At 38.3% G+C, this 26,041-nt stretch overlaps 2 protein-coding genes across 4 annotated transcripts; one reads left to right on the forward strand and one right to left on the reverse strand.

The window, feature by feature from the left end:
• Positions 1 to 622: 622 nt before the first annotated feature.
• On the reverse strand, positions 623 to 3,528 carry LOC106884499 (uncharacterized). Of its 3 annotated transcripts, XM_089363774.1 has the most exons (3): positions 3,390 to 3,528; positions 2,384 to 2,471; positions 623 to 2,055 (listed from the first exon to the last, which is right to left on the reverse strand). In XM_089363774.1, exon 3 carries the CDS (start codon positions 1,749 to 1,751, stop codon positions 891 to 893), a length of 861 nt encoding a protein of 286 aa, XP_089219900.1. In that variant the 5' UTR covers positions 1,752 to 2,055; positions 2,384 to 2,471; positions 3,390 to 3,528; the 3' UTR covers positions 623 to 890. The 3 variants fall into 3 exon arrangements, with proteins under 3 accessions (XP_089219900.1, XP_014791403.1, XP_089219901.1); XM_014935917.3 differs by having other exon boundaries at positions 623 to 2,471; XM_089363775.1 differs by lacking the exon at positions 2,384 to 2,471 and having other exon boundaries at positions 3,390 to 3,488.
• LOC106884498 (uncharacterized) lies at positions 3,517 to 23,377 on the forward strand. Its single transcript, XM_089363776.1, has 9 exons — positions 3,517 to 3,575; positions 9,340 to 9,470; positions 11,663 to 11,755; positions 13,693 to 13,778; positions 15,414 to 15,507; positions 17,000 to 17,069; positions 18,599 to 18,635; positions 20,798 to 20,861; positions 22,268 to 23,377. The coding sequence occupies exons 1-9, from the start codon at positions 3,533 to 3,535 to the stop codon at positions 22,424 to 22,426; spliced, it is 777 nt and encodes a 258-aa protein (XP_089219902.1). The 5' UTR covers positions 3,517 to 3,532; the 3' UTR covers positions 22,427 to 23,377.
• Positions 23,378 to 26,041: the final 2,664 nt, after the last annotated feature.

A 26,041-nucleotide genomic window follows, 5' to 3' on the forward strand; every position in this document is an offset into this window, starting at 1 on the left:
AGGGTTCCTGAAGGATTGTCTAAGGAAGTTGAATGAAACACCCATGTTTCCGGAGGTGAATTCTCCAAACCCCAAAGAATTCCTTTCAACACATAGCTATGATGCTCTCTCACTACTTCTGCTCGTGATCAGAGATGCACATATCATCAGCCACCAAGAGATATGCTCAACTGATTAAGGTCAAATAACTGACAAGCAAATCTGTGGTATTGAGCAGAATATCTGCTGTAGCCCATCTTTTATACCAAGACAAAACAATACACAAGAAAACACTTCCAATCAGTTAAGATCTGAAGCCATCAATGCCACCGTCTGATACTGCATCAGGGCATTTACTACTACTACTACTATAATTATTATTATAGTTTTATAATAGACGAATTATCAACTGGCTTCTTACAAGGGATGCTGAACCAACTCCAGCAATGATGTGAAATGGTTCTCTTGCTTCATCGCTGCCGACACTGGTAATGTGTTCTTCGTGGTTATTAAGGAATTACCAATATATACATATTAAATATATTTTGGTTATTCCATAAAGAATATTCTAACTCCATCTCGCGAGTTCTACTCATTCTGACTTTTAACAATATTGAAAAATGAAAAAAATTCAACAACTATATTAAATTCGATTACATTTTATTTTTTCAAAGAGATTGAACATAGAAAATATATTTTAAACTAAGTGGTTGAGGTAGAATCTTAAGGCCAACCTCGTACGCCAATACAAAAACTTTGTAATAATTTGACAATATTATTATCACCACCATCAATAAAGATTTGTAAATCAATGCTACCACGTGTTGGGTTTTAGTTACTTTTGTTCTTTGAGTATTTTAAAACATCACATGTGTATAGAATATCCAGTCTGTTCGTCTTGAAGAGTTCTTCTAGAAACCCTTGCTGGGACTGTCACTCGAGTCTAACACATCACTGTCAAAAGCACCAAAACTTTCCACAGATAACTTCACTTTGTCCAACAAACTTGTATCGCTACCCTCGCTACTATCACTGCTCTCGCAGTACTTCCCAAACGCCAAATCAGTTGAACGCTGTATCGATTTCTTCTGCTGTTGTATCTGACTGGAGGTATCTTCAGAAGAATCTGTCATTTTGCTTTTTGCAGGAGGAGAATGGTTCTTCTTTGTTAATTCCTCGTTCTTGAAATCATTACTAAAAGACGTTATCTTTTTCACTTTGGGGGAGCAATATTTTGTCAGTTTTTTCTTGTGCACTGCAGAACATTTCTTACCCTTTTTGCAACATGGGCTGGACCAAGTATATTTGGAATGTTTGGTCTTTGGTAAATGTAACAGATTATCACCATCTTGAAACGCGTATTGAAACACTGAATTTTTTTGCGGAGCGAAACTACCGGCTTTTATGTTGGAACCGTTCAGATGTCCAAATATTATTTTGTCACCATTCTTTAAAACACAGCCTTCCTTGCTAATTCTGAAGTCGTTAACGAAAGTACCGTTTAAACTGCAGTCGAATATTCGATAAGTAATTTTTCCCTCAGCCGAATAGCAAGGTTCGATCTTACAGTGCCAACGTGAAATAAAGTTTTTCAAGGTCGAAGAATCAATTAGGAAATCATTATTGGGATGGCGTCCAAACGTTGTCTTACCTTTGTTTAATTTCATAAAAGGAAGACAAGAGGAAGTCTCACTATTGTTTGAAATATGACGAAGTATAGAATTCGATCCAGCTTCCACCACTGGAGAACAGAAAGCCTTGTTGTCCACCATAAGGCTTTAATGTAAGTTGGTTATGTCGTTATTGTTCGTGTAACAAGGGTTTAATATTATTTATGGGTTGCAAACGAGAGAGTCAAACGCATAAATTCCGTAAAAGATGACAATGTGGTGTTATTTCGATGCCTGACAAGAAATCGTTTCACGTCAAACATGCCGTTAATAACATTGGATAACTTTAGGTCAAAGTGACACAATTAATTGATAAAGCGCCAGACAATTGCTTGAGATATCAAGTCATACCCCTTTAAGTTCCGAGTTCAAATTCTGTCGAGGCTGATTTTTCTCCTTTCACTCTCTAGGATCGATAAAATAATAAACCGATATAGTACAAAGGTCGATTAAGATCGATTATTATAACTTCTTCCGACAATTTTAAAGTTAACAATAAACGTTTTCACACAAAGCATAAAACTTTTTGCCAAAGCAGAAAGAGGGTGGTTTCGATTCTCACTTCACCTGTTATTTTACTAATCCCATTCTCCCAATATCACTGGGAGAAGAAAAACACGAACGTCACAAAACCTATTTTTCCCCTTTTAAATTCTAGTTTTCTACGAAGACAAAATACAAAGGTACTATGGGCTGCAGAGATGCACCCGTCAAGAAAGCATGGAACTTCTTACCGATAGTTAGTTCGTTTCTAAAATTTATATATTTTTTCTCTTTTCCTGAAATTCGAGTATTCAAGGGATCATGGTTCGCGGCTGGTTTCTGTTATGTGGATGAGAGAAATATTAAAAAAAAAAAATTGGACTATTGCAGAGAGCAGCAGCTGATGATGATAATAAAATAATTACAAACTGTTCAGTTGGTTTGCCACTATTCTGTTGACCCTCGGCTAGCCTTGATTTTAATTTTTAAAACGGCGATAGAATGTAAACATATGAGGGGCTAATATATCTAAAACAAAAATTAAGGACCCTGTCGTTGAAAGATGTACAACTTAAAATGGTTTGGGCGTTCCTGTAGATAAGCGTCTTTAATTCATAATTTTCTTTGAAAAATTTGGAATTTCCAAAGAATAAAATTGTTTTAAGTATTACCGTATGAAAATATAATTCTTACATACGAATGTACATATTATACAAAATATTGTTTGTGAACTTAATTTTCTTTTTTTTGAAGTTGACAAGCATTATTTCCGTAATTATTCGGTAATTTCCGTAACTTGAAAAATTATCATACCTGGATGATTTTGTGCATCGACTTTTATCGAACATTCGTCTTACATAGACTAATGACGATCAAAGTAATCATTACAATTCACAAACTATATTTTGTATGTATTATTCAATGTATTAAATGTTTTCCACGTGCTTCCGCTTTGTTTTGTTTCATTCATAAAAATACGAGTTTCATAAACTGAGCTTAAAGATGAGGAAGACTTTGCAGGACTCAAAGCTTATAGAAATGAAATATATTTGTTACAAGATGCATACTTAACTATACGATCACACAAAATATGGAATCAAAAATTAGTAAAAGACGGAGTAATGGAAATAGCAGAGGAGTCAATCGGACTAACTTAACTATTAAACAATATATAATTAAATTCATCGATGTTGATTTTATTTTTCACCAACCCCGGAGAAGATTAAAATAAGAATACTAATATTATACCCAACTTACCCACAGCCTTATGCCAGTGTAAAATATAAGGATTTCTAATTTATTGAGGAGGCTGTATAGAATCCGATTAAATAGATCCAAGTGTTTTGACTGAGGCACACGTGTTAAGGGGAAGTTACTCTAACGCGACATTTTTCACCAACATGGCGATGTGTAACCTGGCTGGGAAGGTGGCCCTTATTACAGGTTTATATCTTACTCTTTATTCATTTAGTTAATTTATTTTTAGTGTTGTTACGTTACAAACTGGACTTTCTTTTAAAGTAACTGAATCTCGTGTATTGTTTATCATTTCTTTCACTGAGAGCAAGCAACCTCATCAACAACAAGTGCGTTACTTCTTAGTTTTTATTTTGGCAATTTGGAAAACATGAATGTCACAACATCACCCCAGCTCATTTCCTTCCTCTTCTATTTCATGTTGTAAGCTTGTGGTCAATGTTAGAAATTAATCTTTCGTAAAATGTATTTCTTTCCTTGTGGCAATAATATTAAAATAATTTCAACTTTAATCGGTGAATTGGCAGAAAACTTAACCGTTCCATGTTCTAATTCCACAGAGGTCATTCTTCAAGAATGCAGGGCAAGGGGACAGACGATAAATACCAAACTGGCAAAACAATCTCTTAAGACAAAAAATTACTTTATTTAGCCTTAGGTCAACAATGATCCGACGTTCCAGCTATGACCATCCCGTTATTTTGTTTACCACATCGAAAAAAATCATCGTCGTTTTCTTTATTTTACTGCTTTTCCCTTTATTAAAAAATATTCAGTAATGAAAATCATTTGCACCGAAATTTCGGCTATCCCTACAGCATAAACACAGTATGGTTAAGACTACATTATCGCCTAATTAACGGAAGAATACATTAGATATGCAAAAAGACAAGGTGGTCCTGGCTAGAACACCTTTTGATCATAGGTCTGCTCAGTCAGTTCTGACATGAGGCTAAACAGCAACAAATTAACCCTTGCATATGTCGAGCTAATGAGACAACCTCTACGTGGTCGTTCAACCAGCTAGAAATAACAGCAAAATCTTCCTCAAATCTCGCCTTACTGTCGCTTTTAAGTGGGATACTTTCGATAATGTAGTTTCCAAAATACATAACATAAGGTGGTTATAAATGGCATGCCTTTGAGGATAGGTCTGCTCAAACAAGACTGATTTTTTGGGCTTCCCAGCCATAACGTGGTAACTTTTGAGATAACAAGCATCTTAGAGATTATTGTGTATCTTATAGTGCGGGGATGAGGGGCAGCAAACTATGCCATGTGAACCATATCTGACCGATGGCATCATTTCATTTGGCCACGTTTATTAAGTACGTAACATTACGTACAGTAATTCTTTGTTTAATTAATTTTTGGTTAGTGAACAATAAAATTCACTATCAAGAAATAACAGAAAAAGAGCACATTTTTGTAATGGCTTCAAATGAATCAGTTTTATCATCATCATCATCATCATCATCATACAGGTAATGTCTGTGTTCCATACAAGCATGAATTGAATGATCTGACTGTATCCAACAATGACTCAGAAGGCTGAATTGGGCTCCAGCGTCTGCTTTGGCAAGGGGTCTGTGGCTGGATACTCTTCCTAATGCCAACAACTTGACAGAGTGTATTAGGCTTTGCTTGTTTCAGTCATTAGATTGCAGCCATGCTGAGATACCACCTCAAAGAACTTTAATCAAATGAATCAACTCCAGTATTTTTTTTTTTTAAGCCTTGTACTTATTTTATTGGTCTCTTTTGCTGAAGTTATGGGGGTGTAAACACACCAACACTGGTTGCTGGTTGTCAAGTGGTAGTAGGGGACAAAGATTCACACAAATATATACATATACGCACACACGACTGGCTTCTTTCAGTTTCTGTCTACCAAATCCATCCAAGGCACCAGCACTAGTGAGGTCACCCAGTGACTTACTAGAATGGGGGTGCAGTATTGAAGCAGGTGGATTTGTGTCATATGTTGAGAGGCTAAATTATAATAGAGGAACAGAAACAGGTGTCTTGCCAAAGAGGAGATACATTGATACCACAGCTGAAAAGGGAAAAATGAGGTATCAGGGCATACCTCAAGGTAGAAGGTACTTGAAGAGAGAATAAGGAAAGAAAATCAAAGGTGGCAGGATGAGTAAATTCATGCATGTGTGAAAGGAATAGCAGATGATAGAGATGCGGATAGAAGTGAATGCAATGAATGGAGGATTGGACAGTGGTGAATCTCAGTTTGGAGAAAATGTAAGGAAAATAGAGTGAGTTGGCGAAGAGGAGGTGGTGATAGATGGTAATGCATAAAAAGGTGGGGGGGGGGGGAAGCAAGAGTAATAAAACTGGAGTGGGGGTTATGTGAAGTGTTGGGGAGAGATGTATAGTAGCAAAAAAAAAAAGTGGGAGCATCAATGGCAAATATGAAGGTATTTAGAGGAAAAGGGCTTTCTGTCAAAAGTAGTTAGGGATAATGTTTGGAGTGTAGAATGGTTGGCAAAGAAGCCGTTCCGAGGAGAGAGATAAGTAATAGCACCATATATATATATATATATATATATATATATACTAGCAGAAATATCCGGCTTTGCCCGGGTTAAAGAGAATAATGAAATCTAAAAACGCCGTCTAGACTACGCAACCCTCAACTGTTAGTAGCTACGATACCATATTTCTACATTAATAACTCTCCAATCCATGCCAGCATGGAACATAGACATTAAGTGGAATGCCAGTCTCTCATCTAGGAGGGCCTTGAAATCAATGTTACCAACTGGGGACTATGTGTGTCGCAGTGATAATAAAAAGACCGAAAGGAAGTCTGCAACGAAATAATTTTACTCAACACTTTGCAAGTGAATCAGTGGAGGCAAAGATGCGTCTCATTTACTTGACAATTTATGCACCACATTGCAGAAATCCCAATGTAAGTATATCTGAAAGGGTAGTCTTACACTGTTGTACCTTTGAATTACAAATAATGCTCATCTGTTATGTTCGGGTTAAAATTTCATCAACATCAAAAATATATGAATTTTGATGGGAGTTATGGCTGTTATACATAGAATATAATTTCCAAATTTCATAAAGATCCGTTCAGTACTTTTGACGTAGTTTTGGATAAGAAAACAAATGACTAATGTGTGTGTTTGTGTGCATGTGTTTGTGTGTGATGGGTGTATATATGTATAGATATCTGTATGCATATATATGTATAGATATCTGTATGCATGTATATATGTATATATGTGTACATATTACATGTACATCTATATATATATACATCTACACATATGTATACATATACATGTATGCATATAGATCTATATCTATATATATATATCTATGCATATACGTGTACATATACATGTATATGTATACATATACATATCTTTCTCTCTCTTTCTGTCTTTCTCTCTTTCTCTCTCTCTGAAAGTATCTGTCATTACAGTATCGAAATGTGATTGTTTCAGTTAGTGGAATAACGTGTACATATACATCTATATGTATACATATACATCTCTCTCTTTCTCTCTTTCTCTCTCTCTCTGAAAGTATCTGTCATTACAGTATCGAAATGCGATTGTTTCAGTTAGTGGAATAGTTTCATGTGAAAGTATTTGACATGAGTGTTTTTGTTTCACTTTTGACACGTAATACTTAAATAGTGGAGGAGATATTATGTTGCCGTGGGCTCGAACTCTGCAAGAAGTTAAAAAAAATTTTTGACTAAAACACAACTGGAACCCTAAGTAAGGCATGTGAAAAATTTGAATGAAATTGGTTGCGTAGTTCTCGAGTTTTAGGGATTCACACAGACAGACAGACAGACATTCTCATTTTTATATATATAGATATATATATATTTTTTTTTTTAATTTTCTATCGCCCTTTCAAAGCCTAGCCAAGCTCATGGGCCCGGTTTCCCGATTTCTATGGCGTATGTGTTCCCCCCCAGCTGGATGGGATGCCAGTCCGTTGCAGCATTACTCAAGAAACAGGAAGACAGAGTGAGAGAAAGTTGGGGCGAAAGAGTACAACAAGGGTCGCCACCACCCCCTGCCAGAGCCTCGTGGAGCTTAAGTGTTTGCTCAATAAACACTCACAATGCCCGGTCTGGGAATCGAAACCGTGATCCTATGACCGCGAGTCCGCTACCCTAACCACTGGGCTATTGCACCTTCACTTAATGAACACTACAGTCAATATAATTAGCTTACCGACTCCTCTGTAGTCACTCGGTTTATGCCAAAATTTGAAAGCAAAAAGGCAGCAAGCCAGCTAATTCATTAGTATGCCAGGAAAAAATCAACAGCATTTTGCCCATCTTTGTTCTGAGCTCAAATTCTGCTATGGTTGATTTTTGCTTTTCATTCTTTCAGGGTCAACAAGTACAACTGGTCAATGTAATCGACTAGTCCCCTTCCCTGAAATTTCAGGCCTTGTGCCTATAGCAGAAAGGATCATTATTATCATAGAGTACTCCTGCATGCTATACTTGTGCTCCTACTTTACTCTTGTATGTTTATTCTTTATTATCTTTGTTTCTGTTGTACTACATCCTCTACTGTACAGTACCACACTACTTCAGTAGGCTTCTTGAGTATGTAGTGATAGCTAGTATGGTGCAGAGCAGAGATAAGATCCTGACCGTTCATGACATCCAGCCCATTTTCTCATTCTCTTGTTAAAATTATCAAACCTTACTTTACTGATAGTGTTAAGCAGTCTTGAGATAGATGTCTATGTAACAAGATTCTGATTACTCCCTCTCCTGCACCAACCCTGTGTGTGTGTATGTGTGTGTTGTTAATCAGGTCAGGCTTTGTCATATGTTAAAATTCTTCCAAGGTCAACATTGCCTGTCATTCTTCTGGAATGCCAGTGATAAGTTGAGTCAGTTCACTGCGAATGTTCCTCCCTACCTGCAATTTGACCTTGTTTAGTCTTAGCTCCACTCTCATTCCACAGAATGATGGTCCTAGGTCAGCCCTGATCTCACTGAACAATGGTCAAAAACTTTCCAGACATTTTTCTGTAACAAAGAACTCCGTTGTTCACCATGTCTTTCCTCTCTTAACCATTCAGCGTTCCGATTACTCTGTCGAATTTAATGCTTATTTAGTTACTGTCTGGAATTATTCATGCATTATCTCATGGCTTTGAGGTTTCCACTATGTGACTCTCTCTTTACTCTTTTCACTCTTTTACTTGTTTCAGTCATTTGACTACGGCCATGCTGGAGCACCGCCTTTAGTCGAGCAAATCGACCCCAGGACTTATTCTTTGTAAGCCTAGTACTTATTCTATCGGTCTCTTTTTTTTTTTGCCGAACCGCTAAGTTACGAGGATGTAAACACACCAGCCACCAGCATTGGTTGTCAAGCGATGGTGGGGGAACAAACACAGACACACAAACACACATGCATATATATATATCTATATATATATATATATATATATATATATATATATATATATATATATATATACACACACACATACACATATATATATATATATATATATATATATATATGCGACAGGCTTCTTTCAGTTTCTGTCTACCAAATCCACTCACAAGGCTTTGGTCGGTCCAAGGCTATAGTAGAAGACACTTGCCCAAGGTGCCACGCAGTGGGAATGAATCCGGAACCATGTGGTTGGTAAGCAAGCTACTTACCACACAGCCACTCCTGCGACTGTTTACTTTTAGAATGACATTGTAGGGTAGGTGTGAAAGGCTGGTTCGAACATAAAACAGGTGGAATGCTTTGGCTGGATACAGCCAGTTTAAATGCTAAAGAGCTAAAAATGAAAGAGGATAATTAGGTTGCTATTTCTAACAGATCAAATAATCATGTTGAGGCTTTTGTGTATGTATATGGCAGGGGGTAGGGGAGTTGCAATGGTGATGATAATGACCAATTATTATACTATTTTTCAGGTGCCAGTTCTGGTATTGGTGCAGCTACTGCTGCATTATTTTCCAAACTTGGGGCACAGCTTGCCATTACTGGTAGAAAGGAAAATAACTTACAAAAGACAGGAGACCAGTGCCAAATACATGGAGCAAAGGTAAAAAAGAAAACTGTGAGGAATGGGTGTATATTTGCTTTTTTTTAACAGTGGTTCTTAACCAGGGTCCACGTGACCACCGGGGATCCATATAAGATTTTGTGGAGTTCACATTAAACGAAATAGTAAATTGGGTCCTCAGTATTATTTTAGGAGTCCATGAAAAAATTTTGCTTTACCCACTCCTACAAAGTTGCTGGCCTTGTGCCAAAATTTGAAACCACATAAAAGGCACTCAGTCCACTCTACAGGGTGGTTAGGAAAGGCATCCAGCCATAAAAAAACATACCAAAACAGATACAGTAGCCTGATGTTGTCTTTTACTTGACCATCTTTTGTCAAACCGTCTAACCCATACCAGCATGGAAGGCAGATGTTAACAGCTAGGTTCCTTACTCTAATGTTTTACATAGTTCAATCTACACAAGTTAATGTTTGACAAACAAAATAGTAATTTTGAAAGAAGTATCTATAAAGTCAGTTTTTAAACATTAGGTGCCTATGGGAGTCCACCAGAATCAAATAGTAACTGAAGGAGTCCAAAGGTAAAAAATGGTTGAGAATCACTGGTTTGATAGATGGAAAAGCAGTTGGACATTCCTGTATTTCATCATCATCATCATCATTTAACGTCCGCTTTCCATGCTAGCATGGGTTGGACGATTTGACTGGGGACTGGCGAACCAGATGGCTACACCAGACTCCAATCTGATCTGGCAGAGTTTCTACAGCTGGATGCCCTTCCTAACGCCAACCACTCCGAGAGTGTAGTGGGTGATTTTTACATGCCACCGGGAAAACTGAGTATTAGTGTGGCTTAGGGTGATGAGCTGGCAGAACCATTAGCACACTAAGCAAAAGGCTTAGCAGCATTTTATTTATACTCTTTTACTTGTTTCAGTCATTTGACTGCGGCCATGCTGGAGCACCGCCTTTAGTCGAGCAAATCGACCCCAAGACTTATTCTTTGTAAGCTTAGTACTTATTCTATCGGTCTCTTTTGCCAAACCGCTAAGTTACGGGTACCTAAACACACCAGCATCAGTTGTCAAGCGATGGTGGGAGGACAAACACAGACACACAAACATATACACACACATACATATATATATATATACATATATACGACGGGCTTCTTTCAGTTTCTGTCTACCAAATCCACTCACAAGGCTTTGGTTGGCCCGAGGTTATAGTAGAAGACACTTGCCCAAGGTGCCACGCAGTGGGACTGAACCCGGAACCATGTGGTTGGTAAGCAAGCTGCTTACCACACAGCCACTCCTGCACCTTATCTTTACATTCTGAGTTCAAATTCCACCGAGGTTGGCTTTGCCTTTCATCCTTCTGGGATCAATAAATTAAGTACCAGTGAAACACTTGGGTCAATGTAATCAACTTACCCACCTCCGACGAAGTTGCTGGCCTTGTGCCAAAATTTGAAACCAATATTAGACTTAGAATTAGAAAACCCTCATTGTATACATATAATCATTATTGCTGTCAGATTTACTGACATTTTAAGTAGAATACCAGAGAAATATTTTCTGAATGACATACAGAAATATTTCTTGATGTTTAACTCCAAGTTAGTCATGACCAAGCAGACCTGTGATCAAATATGTTCCAACTGTGACTATTCCATTAAGAAAATTTTTTTTTAGGCGTGTCTAGGAATACTTCATATAATATTTCTTTACTATTTTAAAGTTATAAAGTGTAATGTGGAGGACATTTGTTTGTTATTTTTAGCAATTCAAACAGCAGACAGCCACATAGAGGCTTTGTAAAGCTATAGAGAAAAATATCTAAGATCAAAGTATAATTACACTTTACTAATGATGTCTAATAAGGCAAAAACATGTTTAGAGTTATCTCCCCTTTTATCATCAGCCTCTCTTGCAACTGCTTGCTTTGATTAATTTTAAATTAAAATTTTAGGATTGTCTTTCATTCCTTATTTGGCCATAGTTAGTCAAGTAATCGTTAGTTCTCATCATTAACAATGATATTTAAATAAAATTTTTTGGCTTACTATTTCAAGCAAGCTAGCTTCTACTTTACCTGAGGTAAGTTGCTGTTCCTATCCAAGAGTGAGATAGAGACATTTGTACCACCTTGTGTCTTCAAATCTAAATACTTTTTCTTTGTACCATTGTCACAATTTTGTTTTTCAATATGTTTCACTGTTCCAGCCATTGTTGTTGACTGCTGACCTTAGTAAAGAAGACAACACAAAGAAGGTACTAGATTCTACTATTGCCCATTTCAAGAAACTTGATATTCTGGTAAGTGTCTCATTCTACAAACCATCTTCCATTTACCCATTTGCTTCATTAACTTACTTCATTGAGGTGTTTGTGGATATTCATCATCATCATCGTCGTCGTTTAACGTCCGCTTTCCATGCTAGCATGGGTTGGACGATTTGACTGGGGCCTGGGAAGCCAGGAGGCTGCACCAGGCTCCAGTCTGATCTGGCAGAGTTTCTACAGCTGGATGCCCTTCCTAATGTCAACCACTCCGAGAGTGTAGTAGGTGCTTTTACGTGCCATCAGCACAAAAGCCAGTGGATATTAAAGCTATTCTCTGCTGTATATAGTGGGTGTGTATCTATCTATATATATATATATATATATCATCATCATCAACATCATCATTTAACGTCCGTTTTCCATGCTGGCATGTGTTGAACGGGTCGACTGGTATCTGGGAAGCCAGGAGGCTGTACCAGGCTCCAGTCTGATTTGACAGTGTTTCTACAGCTGGATGCCCTTCTTAATGCCAACCACTCCAAGAGTGTAGTGGGTGCTTTTTTTATGTGCCACCAGCACAGGGGCCAGCCACGTTTGGATGGTGCTTTTTACATGCTACCAGCACGGGGATCACAACTACAATTTCCCTTTGATTAGCTTGGACAAAATAATAGAAACACCTTAAAATTTAAAACAAATTTATTTTAATACGGGGTAGGACTGCCTTTGGCAGTAATTACAGCTTGAATTCTACGAGGTATGGATTTGTACAAAGTTTCAATTGTTTCTAAAGGAATTTTTGTCTATTCTTCAGCTAAAACAGTCTACACTTCTTGTAGTGATGATGGTGGAGGATATTGACTCCATAATGCGGGAAAGTGTCGTGCCTATGGTCGTCACTGGAAAGAAGAAAAGCAGAAATATCTTGAAATTCTTGTCTTATATTGAGATCTCGGGACTGTGGTGGTCAGATAAGATGTCCAACTTCACTAGTATGTTCCTCGTGTTATTCAATAACAAATTTAGTTGTGTGAATTGGTGCATTCCATCCTGAAAGATTGCATTTCCCTCCAGAAACAGTTCCGCAACCATGGGATGAGTTTGATCAGAAAAAATGCTTAAATAGTTTTGACTATTAATTCTGCCATGAAAGGAAACCATTGGGCCGATGGATTTCCAAGATATAGCCCCCACCACCGATCATCACAGATCCTCCTCCATGTTTAACAGTTAGAAGAAGGCAGTCTGCTTCTTTTGGCTGTCTCCACATGTATACTTGGCCAGTGGTCAGAAATAAAGTAAAGGATGACTCATCTGAGAAAATAACATTCTTCCACTGCTCTAGGAACCAATTCTGTAGGTTTTTACTCCACTCTAAATGCTTTGCAATGTTTCTTTTTGAAAGTAGTAGTTTTCTGATTGCAGCTCTCCCATGAAATCCGGCTTTGTGCAGCTCCCAGCGAACAGCTTTTGTGGAAACTGGGTTCTCGAGGTGGTCATTTAGCTCTGCAGTAATTTTGGGAGCTGTACTTTTGTGATCCTTTCTAACAATTAGCATAAGAGTCTAACGGTCCCTATCTGAAAGTTTTGTTTCGACAAGGTGGTTTTTTCCCTCTTTCTCAAAAGTTGTCATTACTTTCAAGACAGTACTTCTTGATACACCAAAAGTTTCGACTGTTTTCCTTACGCTAGTGCCTGCCATATTTTCTTTTATCTACGTTTCCATAGTAATGAATCCTGTTGTCTTGATAATTTTTAAAATCCAATATTTTTAATCTCATCATGGAGTCATGAGTGAAACCTGTTTGCCAGTCAGGCAGACTGAAGAAAAAAATGTTATATATCACATTTCAAGACACACTGGCTATGATAATGTTTGAACTCTTGACTACATTATTACTAATTTCATTTGTCAGTCTATTGTTGACGTATTTATAACAAACATGTATTTATATTTTCACTGCTTTTAGGTCAACTGTGCTGGTATTATAGAGTTTGGAACCATAGAGAATACCTCCTTAGAACAATATGACCGAGTTTTCAATATCAACGTTAGGTAAGGAACATTGATCCATTTGTTTAAATAAGATTTCAATTAACGGATTAGTTGATTAACTAAGATTAGTAAATTCAAATCAGATATTCAACCTAGGTTAATTAATTAAGAGTGAACTGGTCGTCATTAAAATCTTTAGCCAAAAATATTCAGGGGAAATAACTTTTCTTAATTTATTTAATGGTCGGAAAGTGCCCTGCCTGTGGTCGTCACTGGAAAGAAGAAAGGCAGAAATATCTTGATATTCTTGTCTTATAGGTTTGGTCTGAATGCTAGAAAGTGATCCATGCTAAAGGTACCCCATGGCAAGGTGATGACTCGGTCATTTCAGAACAGGTACAATGCATTGGAAAAATTTCCATTTAGTTTCCATTCTATCCAGTTTGACTAACAAGACTTGAATCAGCTCAAGTTTATGGTAAAGGACACTTATGCAAATTACAGTGCAGTGGAATCGAACCCATAACCACTTGATTGCAAAGCAGGCTTCTTAATCATACACCCACCAGTGTACTGCATGGGGGGGATGGGATTCAGCAGCAAATACTGGATAATTGCCGGATGCTAAAAGTCAGGGAAATGTTGTCTTGGAGGAATAAATACCATGGAACATGTGGGTACAAGAGTTGAGGTCAAATGTCCAGAAGAAACTGGATTAAATTATCATTCCAAGCTGTGTTTAACCCTTTAGCATTTAAACCAACCATATCCGACCCAAATATTCTACCTGTTCTTATGTTTAAACTGGCTAGATCTGGCCTCTCACACATACCTTACAATGTAATTCTAAAAATATACAATTACATCATTGAAATCTCAAAGCTATGAGACAATGCAGGATTACTTCAAAACAATGTGAATAAATAAGCATTACATTAGACAGAGTGAAGGCACATGGCTCAGTGGTTAGAGCGTCAGGCTCACAATCATGAAGTAGTGAGTTTGATTCCTGGGTCAGGAATTGTATTCATATGGTGAAGGCGCATGGCTCAGCGGTTAGAGTGTCAAGCTTACGATCGTGAGGTTGTGAGTTCGATTCTCAGACGGGGCTGCGTGTTGTATTCTTGAGCAAGACACTTTATTTCACATTGCTCCAGTTAACTCAGCTGTAGAAATGAGTTGCGACATCACTGGTGCCAAGCTGTATCGGCTTTTGCCTTTTCCTTGGATAACGTCACTGGTGTGGAGAGGGATGGCTGGTATGCATGGGCGATTGCTGGCCTTCCATAAACAACCTTGCCCGGACTTGTGCCTGGGAGGGTAACTTTCTAGGTACAATCCCATGGTCATTCGTGACAGAGGGGAGTCTCCTGATAACTCAAGGCTATGAACAAAGACAAGCTGGTGCCAAGCTGTATCAGCCTTTGCCTTTCCCTTGGACAACATTTATGAGGGGAGGCTGGTATGCATGGGCGACTACTGATCTTTCACAAACAATCTTGCCCGGACTTGTGCCTCGGAGGGGAACATTCTAGGTGCAATCCCATGGTCATTCGTGACTGAAGGGAGTCTTTATCTTTTTTTTTACATTTGACAGAGTAATCTGAATGCTAAAGGGTCAAACACTAAGTCTAGATTAATTAGTTGTTTGAGGTTGGATAAAAGTCATTTGATTTAAGCTCCTCTCTGTTCTAGGTCTATATATCATTTGACTATGTTGGCTGTACCACATCTGGTTGCTACCAAAGGAAATATTGTCAATGTATCGAGTGTTAATGGACTAAGATCTGTAAGTATTTCTTCATGTCTAACATTCAAATACTGCTGATAAGGTACAAAACCTGCTGAAATCACAGGATACAGTAGTTTCACTACCAGTGCTTAACCTCTCATGTCTACTACCAATATCTCTGTGTTTATATACACTAGACGTTGATTCAAGAAGCTTTCTTGGGACAAATTCTGCAGTATTATGGTGCTCTAAAAATAGGTAAGAGTCAGCAACATGAAGAGCATCCAGCTGTAAAGCATTACTACAATAATGTGTATTCATACAGCCCAGAAAATAGCCCTCGTCACATTTAGGTTGAATTTTAAGTACTTAATAACAAGTTCGTTTCAGTTCCACATTACTTTAAAGTTTCATAAGTGCACAACACGTCCACATCATCAGATGTACAGTCAGAGTGGTGAGAAATTAAAAGAAATTTTTAAATGGTTTCTGTGTGGCATAGGTGCAGGAGTGGCTGTGTGGCAAGTAGCTTGCTTACCAACCACATGGTTCTGGGTTCAGTCCCAATGCATGGTACTTTGGGCAAGTGTCTTCTACTCTAGCCTCGGGCCGACCAAAGCCAGCCTTGTGAATGGATTTCGTAGACAAAAACTGAAAGAAGCCTGTTGCACATATATATATATATATATATATATATATATATATATGGCTTAGTGGTTAGGGGCATTCGGCTCACGATCGTAAGGTTGTGAGTTCGATTCCTGGCGACGCGTTGTGTCCTTGAGCAAGACACTTTATTTCACATTGCTCCAGTCCACTCAACTGGCAAAAATGAGTAGTACCTGTATTTCAAAGGGCCAGCTTTGGCACGCTAAGTGTCACGCTGAGTCTCCCTGAGAACTACGTTAGGGGTACACGTGTCTGTAGGTTGCTCAGTCACTTGCACGTTAATTTCACGAGCAAGCTGTTCCGTTGATCGTATCAGCTGGGACCCTCGTCGCCGTAACCGACGGAGTGCTCCTCTCCTAAAGGCAGTGCTCCAGCATGGCTGCAGTCAAATGACTGAAACAAACAAATAAAAGAATAAAAAGTGAGAATATTTTCGCCTCTATCAGTCATTTCAGATCACCTAGTTTTTGCTTTCATTTGATGGTATTCATGGTAGACATCCTGTACTCTTGTACTCTTTACACTATTATATTAGTGTTTTTATTGTACTCCTGCACCTTTCATTAGTATTGTTACTGTACTCTTGTATGTTTCACCTTTGTCCTTGTTTCTACTGTTGCTCGAGGCTTCTTGAGTGTGAATAATGCTGGGTAGCTTCTTCAATATGTAGTGATAGGTAGATCCTTGGGTGGCTGCTTGAGTAGTAGTCATTAGGTTATTCTTTGTATATGCAGTGCTGATAGGATCCTCTATAATTTGTACATCAATACTTTCATATGTGAACCATGATTTAATTTAATATAATACCTAACACCACGAGTTGTTTCCTCTTGACGATACTCATTCTGCTTTTGTTTTGTTTTGTTTTTTTTCCCCATAGTTTCCAGGAGTTCTGTCATATAACATGTCCAAGAGTGCCTTAGACCAGATGACACAATGTGCAGCTTTAGGTAATGTACAGCATTTAATGTTCTCAGAAATTCTACTCGTTCCTATATCCACCCTGCACCCACCCTCCTCACTACCCTAACCAGAAACGTATGTCGCTTTAGCAATAACACATAATAACATAATGTAACGTTGCTTCTAAGTTCTTCTGACGAGATATAGTTCAGTTGAGCCCATCACATGATTGGATTGTCAGCAAACAAACCAGCTCCCCACCCAAGAGAAACTGCTAGGTTTCTCTTGGGTGGGGTTTCCATAAACCCAGCAAGACTTAGCCAGAGCTAATAATGATAAACTTTAACTACTAAATATTGTTAAACACACCTCTGCAAATGCAATGTGCATAAGCAATTCACTTTAAATACGATGCACAATCAGCCGTGAGACTGTTTTTAGTAGACCCCCAAATGGGGCTCATGGCAAGCAATGGGTTAGAAAAGACAAAAATGTCTGAGACAACAAGAAATCATAGAAACTCAGTAGTGATGCAAGTGACATTATTTTATAATCATACACTGCAGCATATATTGAGTATTTTCCCCAGAATTTTCCATATGTGGAATCTGCAAATGGTTGCTAGTGTTGTTTTTAGTTGACCGTCATCTCAAGCAATGGGGCCATTGACCATGAGATTCAGAATCACATCCACCTTGCCTCCTCTGCTTTTGGACATCTTAAGGATAGGGTCTTCCTTAATCATGATCTCAATCTCTCCATGAAAATCGAGGTTTATTGTGCTGTTGTAGTTTCCACGCTTCTGTATGCCTCAGAATTCTGGACACTCTATCGTCGTCATATCAAACTCCTCGAATCCTTTCATATCCGCTGTCTCCAGCGCATTCTTCATCTGATCTGGAAGGACAAGATCCCACATACTGAGATCCTGAGACGAGCGAAATTGACCAGCATCGAATGCATGATCCCCGAACGTCAACTGTGCTGGGTGGGGCAAGTTATCAGGATGCAGAAAAGCCGTATACCCAAGATTGTCCTTTTGGAGGAGTTAACAGAGGGTAATTGACTGCACGGAGGTCCAAAGAAGCTATATAAAGATCATCTCAAGAAATCCCTGAAGCTCTGCAACATTACTTTTGGTGGACTTGAAACACTGACCACAGACCGCACTACCTGGAGCATTTTGAGGATGAGCGAACTAGACTTCACGAAGAAAAGCAGAGCCAGCTCAAGAAATGTCAGCAAAATCCTGGACAAGCTCATCTTCGTCGGAGCCCTCTTCACTGCTCTCAGTGTAATCGGACATGTGCCTCCAGAATTCCCACATACAAAACATTGGCCAATCTGCTGCATCTCTTGTCCAAAATGCCATGCAGTGGAATCAAGCCGAAACCCCTGTCATTGCAACATGAACTTTATTATCCACCTGGCTGTACAAAATCCTGTGTTTTGCTAACAGTGCTCCTATTAGTGTTTAAGTGTCATGTGATGTAACGTCATATGTCATGTGATTGTTTAATGATCGTCATTATATTTCAATATGTATTAGTGAGTGTTGTCTTATATTACATTTCAGAATTGGCACCGAAACAAGTCAGAGTTAACAGTGTCAAGTAAGTAAAACATCTCAAATATAAATTCAAAGACAAATCAAATCCACTCCAGTTATTCCTTGTGTGTGTGTGTGAGGCCAGAATTGGTAGCTACTTAGTATATATAAATTAATTCACTTGTGCTTGTCTTTCACCAAAGTATATTGTAAACAAAGTAAAGTTCCCTTCCCAAGTCATATAGACTCATAATGGCCGGTTTCCTGGTTTCCATGGCTTATTATATATTCCCCACTTGGACAGGATGTCAGTCTGTCGCAAGATTACTCATTTTTGCCTGCTGAGTAGACTGGAGCAACGTGAAATGAAGTGTCTTGCTCAAGAACACAACGTGTCACCTGGTCCAGGAATCAAAACCACTAAGCCCTAGCCACTAACCCTAACCACTAAGCCACTAGCTCCACCCAATATTGTTATTCTCACTAAAAAACATTTTGAAGTAAGTCGAACTGACCCTAACCCTGCATATTCAAATGCTTTCTGTCTTGCATATTGTTAAGGATGTAAATCTGGCTTGGGGTTAAAAATGTTTACTTTGTCTCTAAATGGTTCTATTGCATGGCACTGCAAGAAGACATTTGTCTTCCATAGTCACAGTTCAACCAAAGAATTGCGAATTCAATTCGGTAGATGGAAGTTACTTCAGCACATTTTCTTGCGTGTCTGAAGCAGAATCCCTACTGCTTGAAAGAGGTCTCTTCTCTGACTGACTTTCATCTTTCCTCCCCTTAATTTTGGAAACCTGAATAAAGGGTCGTGAATGAACCGTTCCCCTTAATTCATAGAATTAGAAAAGATTTGTGAAAGAGAGAGGTTGGTAGGTAGTAAGTTTCCTCAGAGTTATCTCCCCTGCCACTCAGCAGCAGAAAATATCAAAACACCCGACTATCATTTTCTCTTGCATCCATGGCAGATGACCAGATGAGATAGAGCCTGCACATAACCAAATGATCTGCTAGAAATAGCATCCAAATATGTCTCAACTCATAACTTACAGTCTTAAGCCAGTTAGGATACCTTAGATAACATAATCAAGGCAGTGAGCTGAGAGAACCATTTGTATGCTGGGTGAAATACTTAGCAGTAGTTCATCCATTTATATATTCTGAGTTCAAATTCCACCGAGGTCGACTTTGCTTTTATCTTTTCTGGGTCAATAAAATAAGTACCAGTTGGGGACTGGGGTCGATCTAATCGACTTGGCCCCTTTCCTGAAATTTTTGGCCTTGTGCCAAAATTTGAAATTATTATCTTTATTAATAAGGTGGTGAGCTGGCAGAATCGTTAGCACTCCAGGCAAAATGCTTAGTGGTGTTTCGTCTGCCACTACATTCTGAGTTCAAATTCCAGCGAGGTCGACTTTGCCTTTCATCTTTTTGAGGTCGATAAATTAAGTACCAGTTGAGTACAAATTTCAGGCCTTGTAGAAAGGATTATTATTATTATTATTTAGTACATTTATTTTCGCTCAATAAACACACACAATGCCAGGTTTGGGAATCAAAACAGCGAGTCTGCTTCCCTAACCACTGGGCCATTGTGCCTCCATGAAACCATTATTATTATTATTATTGATTCATTTGTGTGAAACGGAAATTGCCTTGCATTGTTCTTCTTTGTTTCCTATTTCTGTCGTTCATGGAAACAGGAGACTCTCAGAGATGCAGCAGTTTGAGAAAAAGGAATAAACCCTGCTATATGAATTGCATGTATTGTGTACTTCTTATTTGTCAATTAAATTAACATGTATACCTGGACTGGCTCTTGTGCGGGTGGCACATAAGATGCACCTTTTTGAGCGTGGCCGTTGCCAGTACCGCCTGACTGGCTTCCGTAGGATTTTCGAGCGAGATTGTTGCCAGTGCCCCTGGACTGGCTTGTGCGGGTGGCACATAAAAGACACCATTTCGAGCGTGGCCGTTGCCAGTATCGCCTGACTGGCCTTCGTGCAGGTGACACGTAAAAGCACCTACTACACTTTCTGAGTGGTTGGCGTTAGGAAGGGCATCCAGCTGTAGAAACTCTGCCAAATTTAGATTGGAGCCTGGTGTTGCCATCCGGTTTCACCAGTCCTCAGTCAAATCGTCCAACCCATGCTAGCATGGAAAGCGGACGTTAAACAATGATGATGATGATGATGACCTGTATGTTTGTTTTTTGCTTAGTCCTGGAGTAATCATTACGGAATTACAGAAAAGAGGTGGAATAAGTGATGAAGCCTACGTCGCTGTGAGTATCTATGGATGTTTTTTTTTTCTTTCTCCCATTTGATATCTTTACTCCACCACTGTCACTCCCACGTCCACCACCATATCCATTAGAAAACTAATTTATACGCCATTATTTTCACACTTAGGTTTCCTCTCTGTTGAAAGATTCCTTTGTCAGCAGATTAGCATCTGCCAAACTCCATCACACTGCTTTTACTTTCAATAATGGTAACAGATAAAGCAGAGAAGAAATGACAACTTTCTTTTACCCAATGTCTTCTCTTTAAATTTTTCAGCAAGTTCCTCTGCTCACTCCTCCTCATTATAAACACAGAACCTTTTTGAACTGTTAGGATCTTCTTAGAAAATTAAAAGATGTTTCAATATTTATCTTTATACATTCATTTCAATTGTATTTCAATCAAGTGCCTTATTTCTGGATTTGTACTTAGTACCAAAATGAATTAGAACTCTAAATTTTACTTCCTAAAACAAAATGAGAATAACGACATTCCTCTCCATTGAATGCAGCATGTATACATTAAGATAGTGCCAGTGGCACATGAAAAGACATTTGAGCGAGATCGTTGCCAGTGCCGCTGAACTGGCTCCTCTGCAGGTGGCCCGTAAAATACACCATTTCGAGCATGGCTGTTGCCAGTACCGCCTGACTGGCCTTCGTGCCAGTGGCATGTAGAAGCACCCACTACACTCTCAGAGTGGTTGGCATTAGGAAGGGCATCCAGCTGTAGAAACTCTGCCAAATCAGATTGGAGCCTGGTGTAGCCATCTGGTTCACTAGTCCTCAGTCAAATCGTCCAACCCATGCTAGCATGGAAAGCGGACGTTAAATGATGATGTGTGTGTGTGTGCACGCGCACATGTCATGTGTTGATAACAGACCTATCTGAATAAATCTGCCTTTAGGTATAAATTGGAGACTCTTAGTATTTCATCCAGGAAGTTCTTATGTTGACCCAATAAACCCAGTCACTTGATTCACCAGAATCAAAAAAATTAATGATGTAAACGTGACACAGAAAATATTGAGTGGTGGGTGAGGAATATATTTCCTGGTAAAGACATAGATTTAGTAAAATTCAGTTAATGTCACGTCCAGTGAATCTCCTAATAGTTCAGTTCATCTGAGAAACACTTACCAGCTGCTACATTAGTTTTAGGCAAACAGCTGGAGTAGGTGACTATTTTAGTACAAGAAGAAAAGTGTAAATGTATAAGATACTGTATGGATAGTACTGGGGAAAATAAAGTACCTTTTAATTTTGCACAGTCATAAATTTGTATATATATATCATCATGAATTTGTGTTCTTATATTAAATTATTGTTTTGGTCTTAAGAGGGTGACTCTTTATCAGCTTGTCCAGTCTTGGCTCCCATTTATTTGTATATACATTTATTTCAGTTTCTGGACAGATGCAAACAGACACATGCCCTTGGACGTCCTGGACAAGTTGACGAAGTTGCCGCTGCCATTGCCTTCTTAGCTTCAGATGCCAGTTCCTTCATCACTGGTGCATTGCTGCCAGTTGACGGGGGACGACATGCCATGTGTCCACGATAACGCCATACCTTTAAAAATTGAGACCTGTTTATACTGAAATTTATTTTATGAAATCGTCTATTAACTATACTTGTGATAAAAGGTGTGAAGTAGCAGGAAGAGATCCTATACCCCTATCCCACATAAAATCAAAAGTGAGTTTCTATTCTTGGTTGAAACTGTTTTATTTGTTTGTTTTTTTTCACTTCTCGTGCTGTTGGATAATGAAACAATAAGCATTCAACAAGACCATTTTGTGAACCTCTTAGAGGAAAAAAAAATAATTAAAATGATACCTGGTTAAAAGAAGTAACTAGAAATTGGTTGTCTGTACATTCAGAAACTAGTAAACTTGTTTGATGCCCAACCAATATTCCAGTCTCAAAGACATTCAGAAAGTGACTCGCACTGAAGAGTGTTAAAATAAAATGGTGATAGTTCCAAACTTTGAAATGCTTAGTTCAATCCCTGCCATATTTGGCTGGTGTTTGTCTGTCTTTCCTTTGTAGTTGATAAAATATGTACCAGCAATATACTGAGGTCAATTCAAACAGTTATGTGTGGCTGTGTATGCATACCACTTGGAGAGCTGAATACTTTTTGCACAGTAAAATTTAATTCAGGTATTGAAACATTTGATCTTTTATTTTTTAAACCTGCCATATCCGACCAAAATATTCTACCTACTCTATCCTCAAACCAGCCAGATCTCACACCTACCCTATGATGTCAATCTGAAAATAAACAACCACTGTATCAAAATCTCACAAGTATGAGTTGATGCATAATTAATACAAAACAATTGAATAAGTATTATATGTAACAGAATAATTTTGTCAGTTGGTCCTCAGAAACATGAACTCCGATAACAAACTGAAATTGGATTACAAACTTAATTTCCCAGGAAGTTGACTCTCTTTGATAGACATTCCTCAAATATCTGAAATAATAAAAAAAAAAAATATTTTTGAATTATTTGTTTTTATTTATGTCAGTGTGCATACTCGACAGAGTGTAAGTATCTTGAGAGAAAAGTTGAACCTAAGAAGCATCAGTTGTGGTGTGCAAGAGAGACAATTGCGCTGGTATGGTCACGTGACGAGAATGGGTGAGGTTAGCAGTATGAAAAAGTGCCACACCCTAGCGGTTGAGAGAACCTGTGGAAGAGGTAGGCCCAGGAAGACCTGGGTTGAGGTGGTGAAGCACAACCTCCGAACATTAGGCCTCACCGAGGCAATGACTTCTGACCGAGACCTTTGGAAATATGCTGTACGTGACAAGACCCGGCAAGCCAAGTGAGACCAAAATACAAGGCCTCTGCCAGGGATGTAGCCAGCCCACTTCGTACTCCACTTGCGAAGACCTGTTGAGGCAAGTGAAATCGAACTAAATTCGACGACAGGCCCCCATGCCAGCATCTCCACCATTGGACACTAAACTCTGCTTGCGAAGAGCTGTTGGGGCAAACAAAAGCGAAATCATGATGGCACCACCGTTCGAGCGTGATCATTACCAGCGTCGCCTTCCTGGCACGTGTGCCGCAGCTTCGCGTTCCTGGCACGTGAAAAGTCATTCGAGTGAGATCGTTGCCAGTGCCACTGGACTGGCTTCTGTGCAGGTGGCACATAAAATACACCATTTTGAGTGTGGCCGTTGCCAGTACCGCCTGACTGGCCTTCGTGCCGGTGGCACGTAAAAGCACCCACTACACTCTTGGAGTGGTTGGCGTTAGGAAGGGCATCCAGCTGTAGAAACTATGCCAAATCAGATTGGAGCCTGGTGTAGCCATCTGGATCACCAGTCCTCAGCCAAATCATCCAACCCATGCTAGCATGGAAAGCGGACGTTAAACGATGATGATGATGGTGATTTATATATTTTTTAATGCATGTATTTACACAAATAACTATGGCCTAGTGACTGATGTCTTTAACTAATGAGTATTTCAGACATGGTCTATAGAAAGGAAAGAACATAAATTCATTTAATAAGGCCACAACTGTTGGCACATCACATATTTTATATTCACCACCACCAAAAAAGAAAAAAATATAGATATTTCTATGACTGAGCGGCAGTTTTTTTTTTCTCTCCAACAATCCACAAAGTGTGATCCAAGATTTAACTATGTCCTTTCTCTGTCTTATTGATTATTATTACAGAAGTTACCTTTCCTCTAATCTTAATGGCTGTATACACCCTCAATATAAATCCATACATTTCATCAGCCTTGTCCATATGTTCATTCCTGCCAACAGAAAGTTCAAATTGAACATTTGCCATATTATTTTTATGTTGGTTTTACCTCCCAGTCAAAGGAGCACTGACCTTCCTTGCTGTACCAACATGAAGCATCTGGTTGGAAGAAATGAGTTGTACTCAGGCTTGAAGAAAGATGGACCCTACCAGGTCTACATGACCAAAGACACACTGTATAATGAGCAAAGAAGCATCTACATGTTGCTATCTCTCACATTACCTAAATATTGGTTTCAAATTTTGGCACATGACCAGCAATTTCAGGGGAGAGCTTAAGTCAAATATATTGACCCAGTGCTCAACTGGTACTTATTCTATTGGCCTGAAAAGGATATATATATATATATATATATATATATATATAAAAGTATAATTTAGGGTATCTAAGAGATACCACCATGCTGGAAATAGCAGTCAAAACTTGACTCTAAAACCACATTAAATGTTCATATTGCACCAGGAGAGAAGACGAAGAGACAAAATGAACTAGCAAAAAATTGCTGGATAATTCCAGATCCCGGATTTCTGGCTCTGCATAAGAAATGCTCTGCCTTCATCGGTGCTATTTCCAGCATGGTGGTATCTCTTAGATACCCTAAATTATAATTTAAAATATTACCTTTGATGGTTTTTATTCCCATGCTGGCCACCTGATAAAATCGGTATTTAAATATCGATTTTATCCTCATTTATATAAATATATACATACATATATATATTATATATATATATATATTATATATATATATATATATATATATATATATATATATATATATATATATATATATATATATAATTAACATAATATGGTAAAAATTCAATATTAATTAATATCAATTTAATACCAGGAAACTAGCACATTAAAAGAATCAGAAGGTTCATGAAAAATTTTTTTTCGAGATCCTAAAAAGATTATAGTACTTTTGGAAGTATTGATTTTGAAACTATAGTCTGCAGATAATCGAGGTATGTACAATTTTCACTGGTCTAGCCCGCCTGTTTTTGCTCCGCTGAATCCGTATTTGAGAATTTTTTAAGTGAGCTTCTTCTAGCATATTGACAGACCGGTCACTGGTCAATCTTATATACACAAGTATATATATATATATATATATATAAATCAAACAATAAGCAACACGGATTTCAAAAGTGATTGCAGTACGCACGTTTCATGCTACTTCAATTTATTTAAGTAATGTGAGCATTACCTTAAATGCAATATGAAGAGCAATCTTCAGCTGCACGAAAATGTAGAAAATGTAGAAAAAAGAAAAAAGACATTTTCTACATTTTCTACATTTTCGTGCAGCTGAAGATTGCTCTTCATATTGCATTTAAGGTAATGCTCACATTACTTAAATAAATTGAAGTAGC

Source organism: Octopus bimaculoides, chromosome 15 (genome assembly GCF_046866305.1).
Source record: "Octopus bimaculoides isolate indiv1 chromosome 15, ASM4686630v1, whole genome shotgun sequence".
Classification (NCBI taxonomy): Eukaryota; Metazoa; Mollusca; class Cephalopoda; order Octopoda; family Octopodidae; genus Octopus; species Octopus bimaculoides.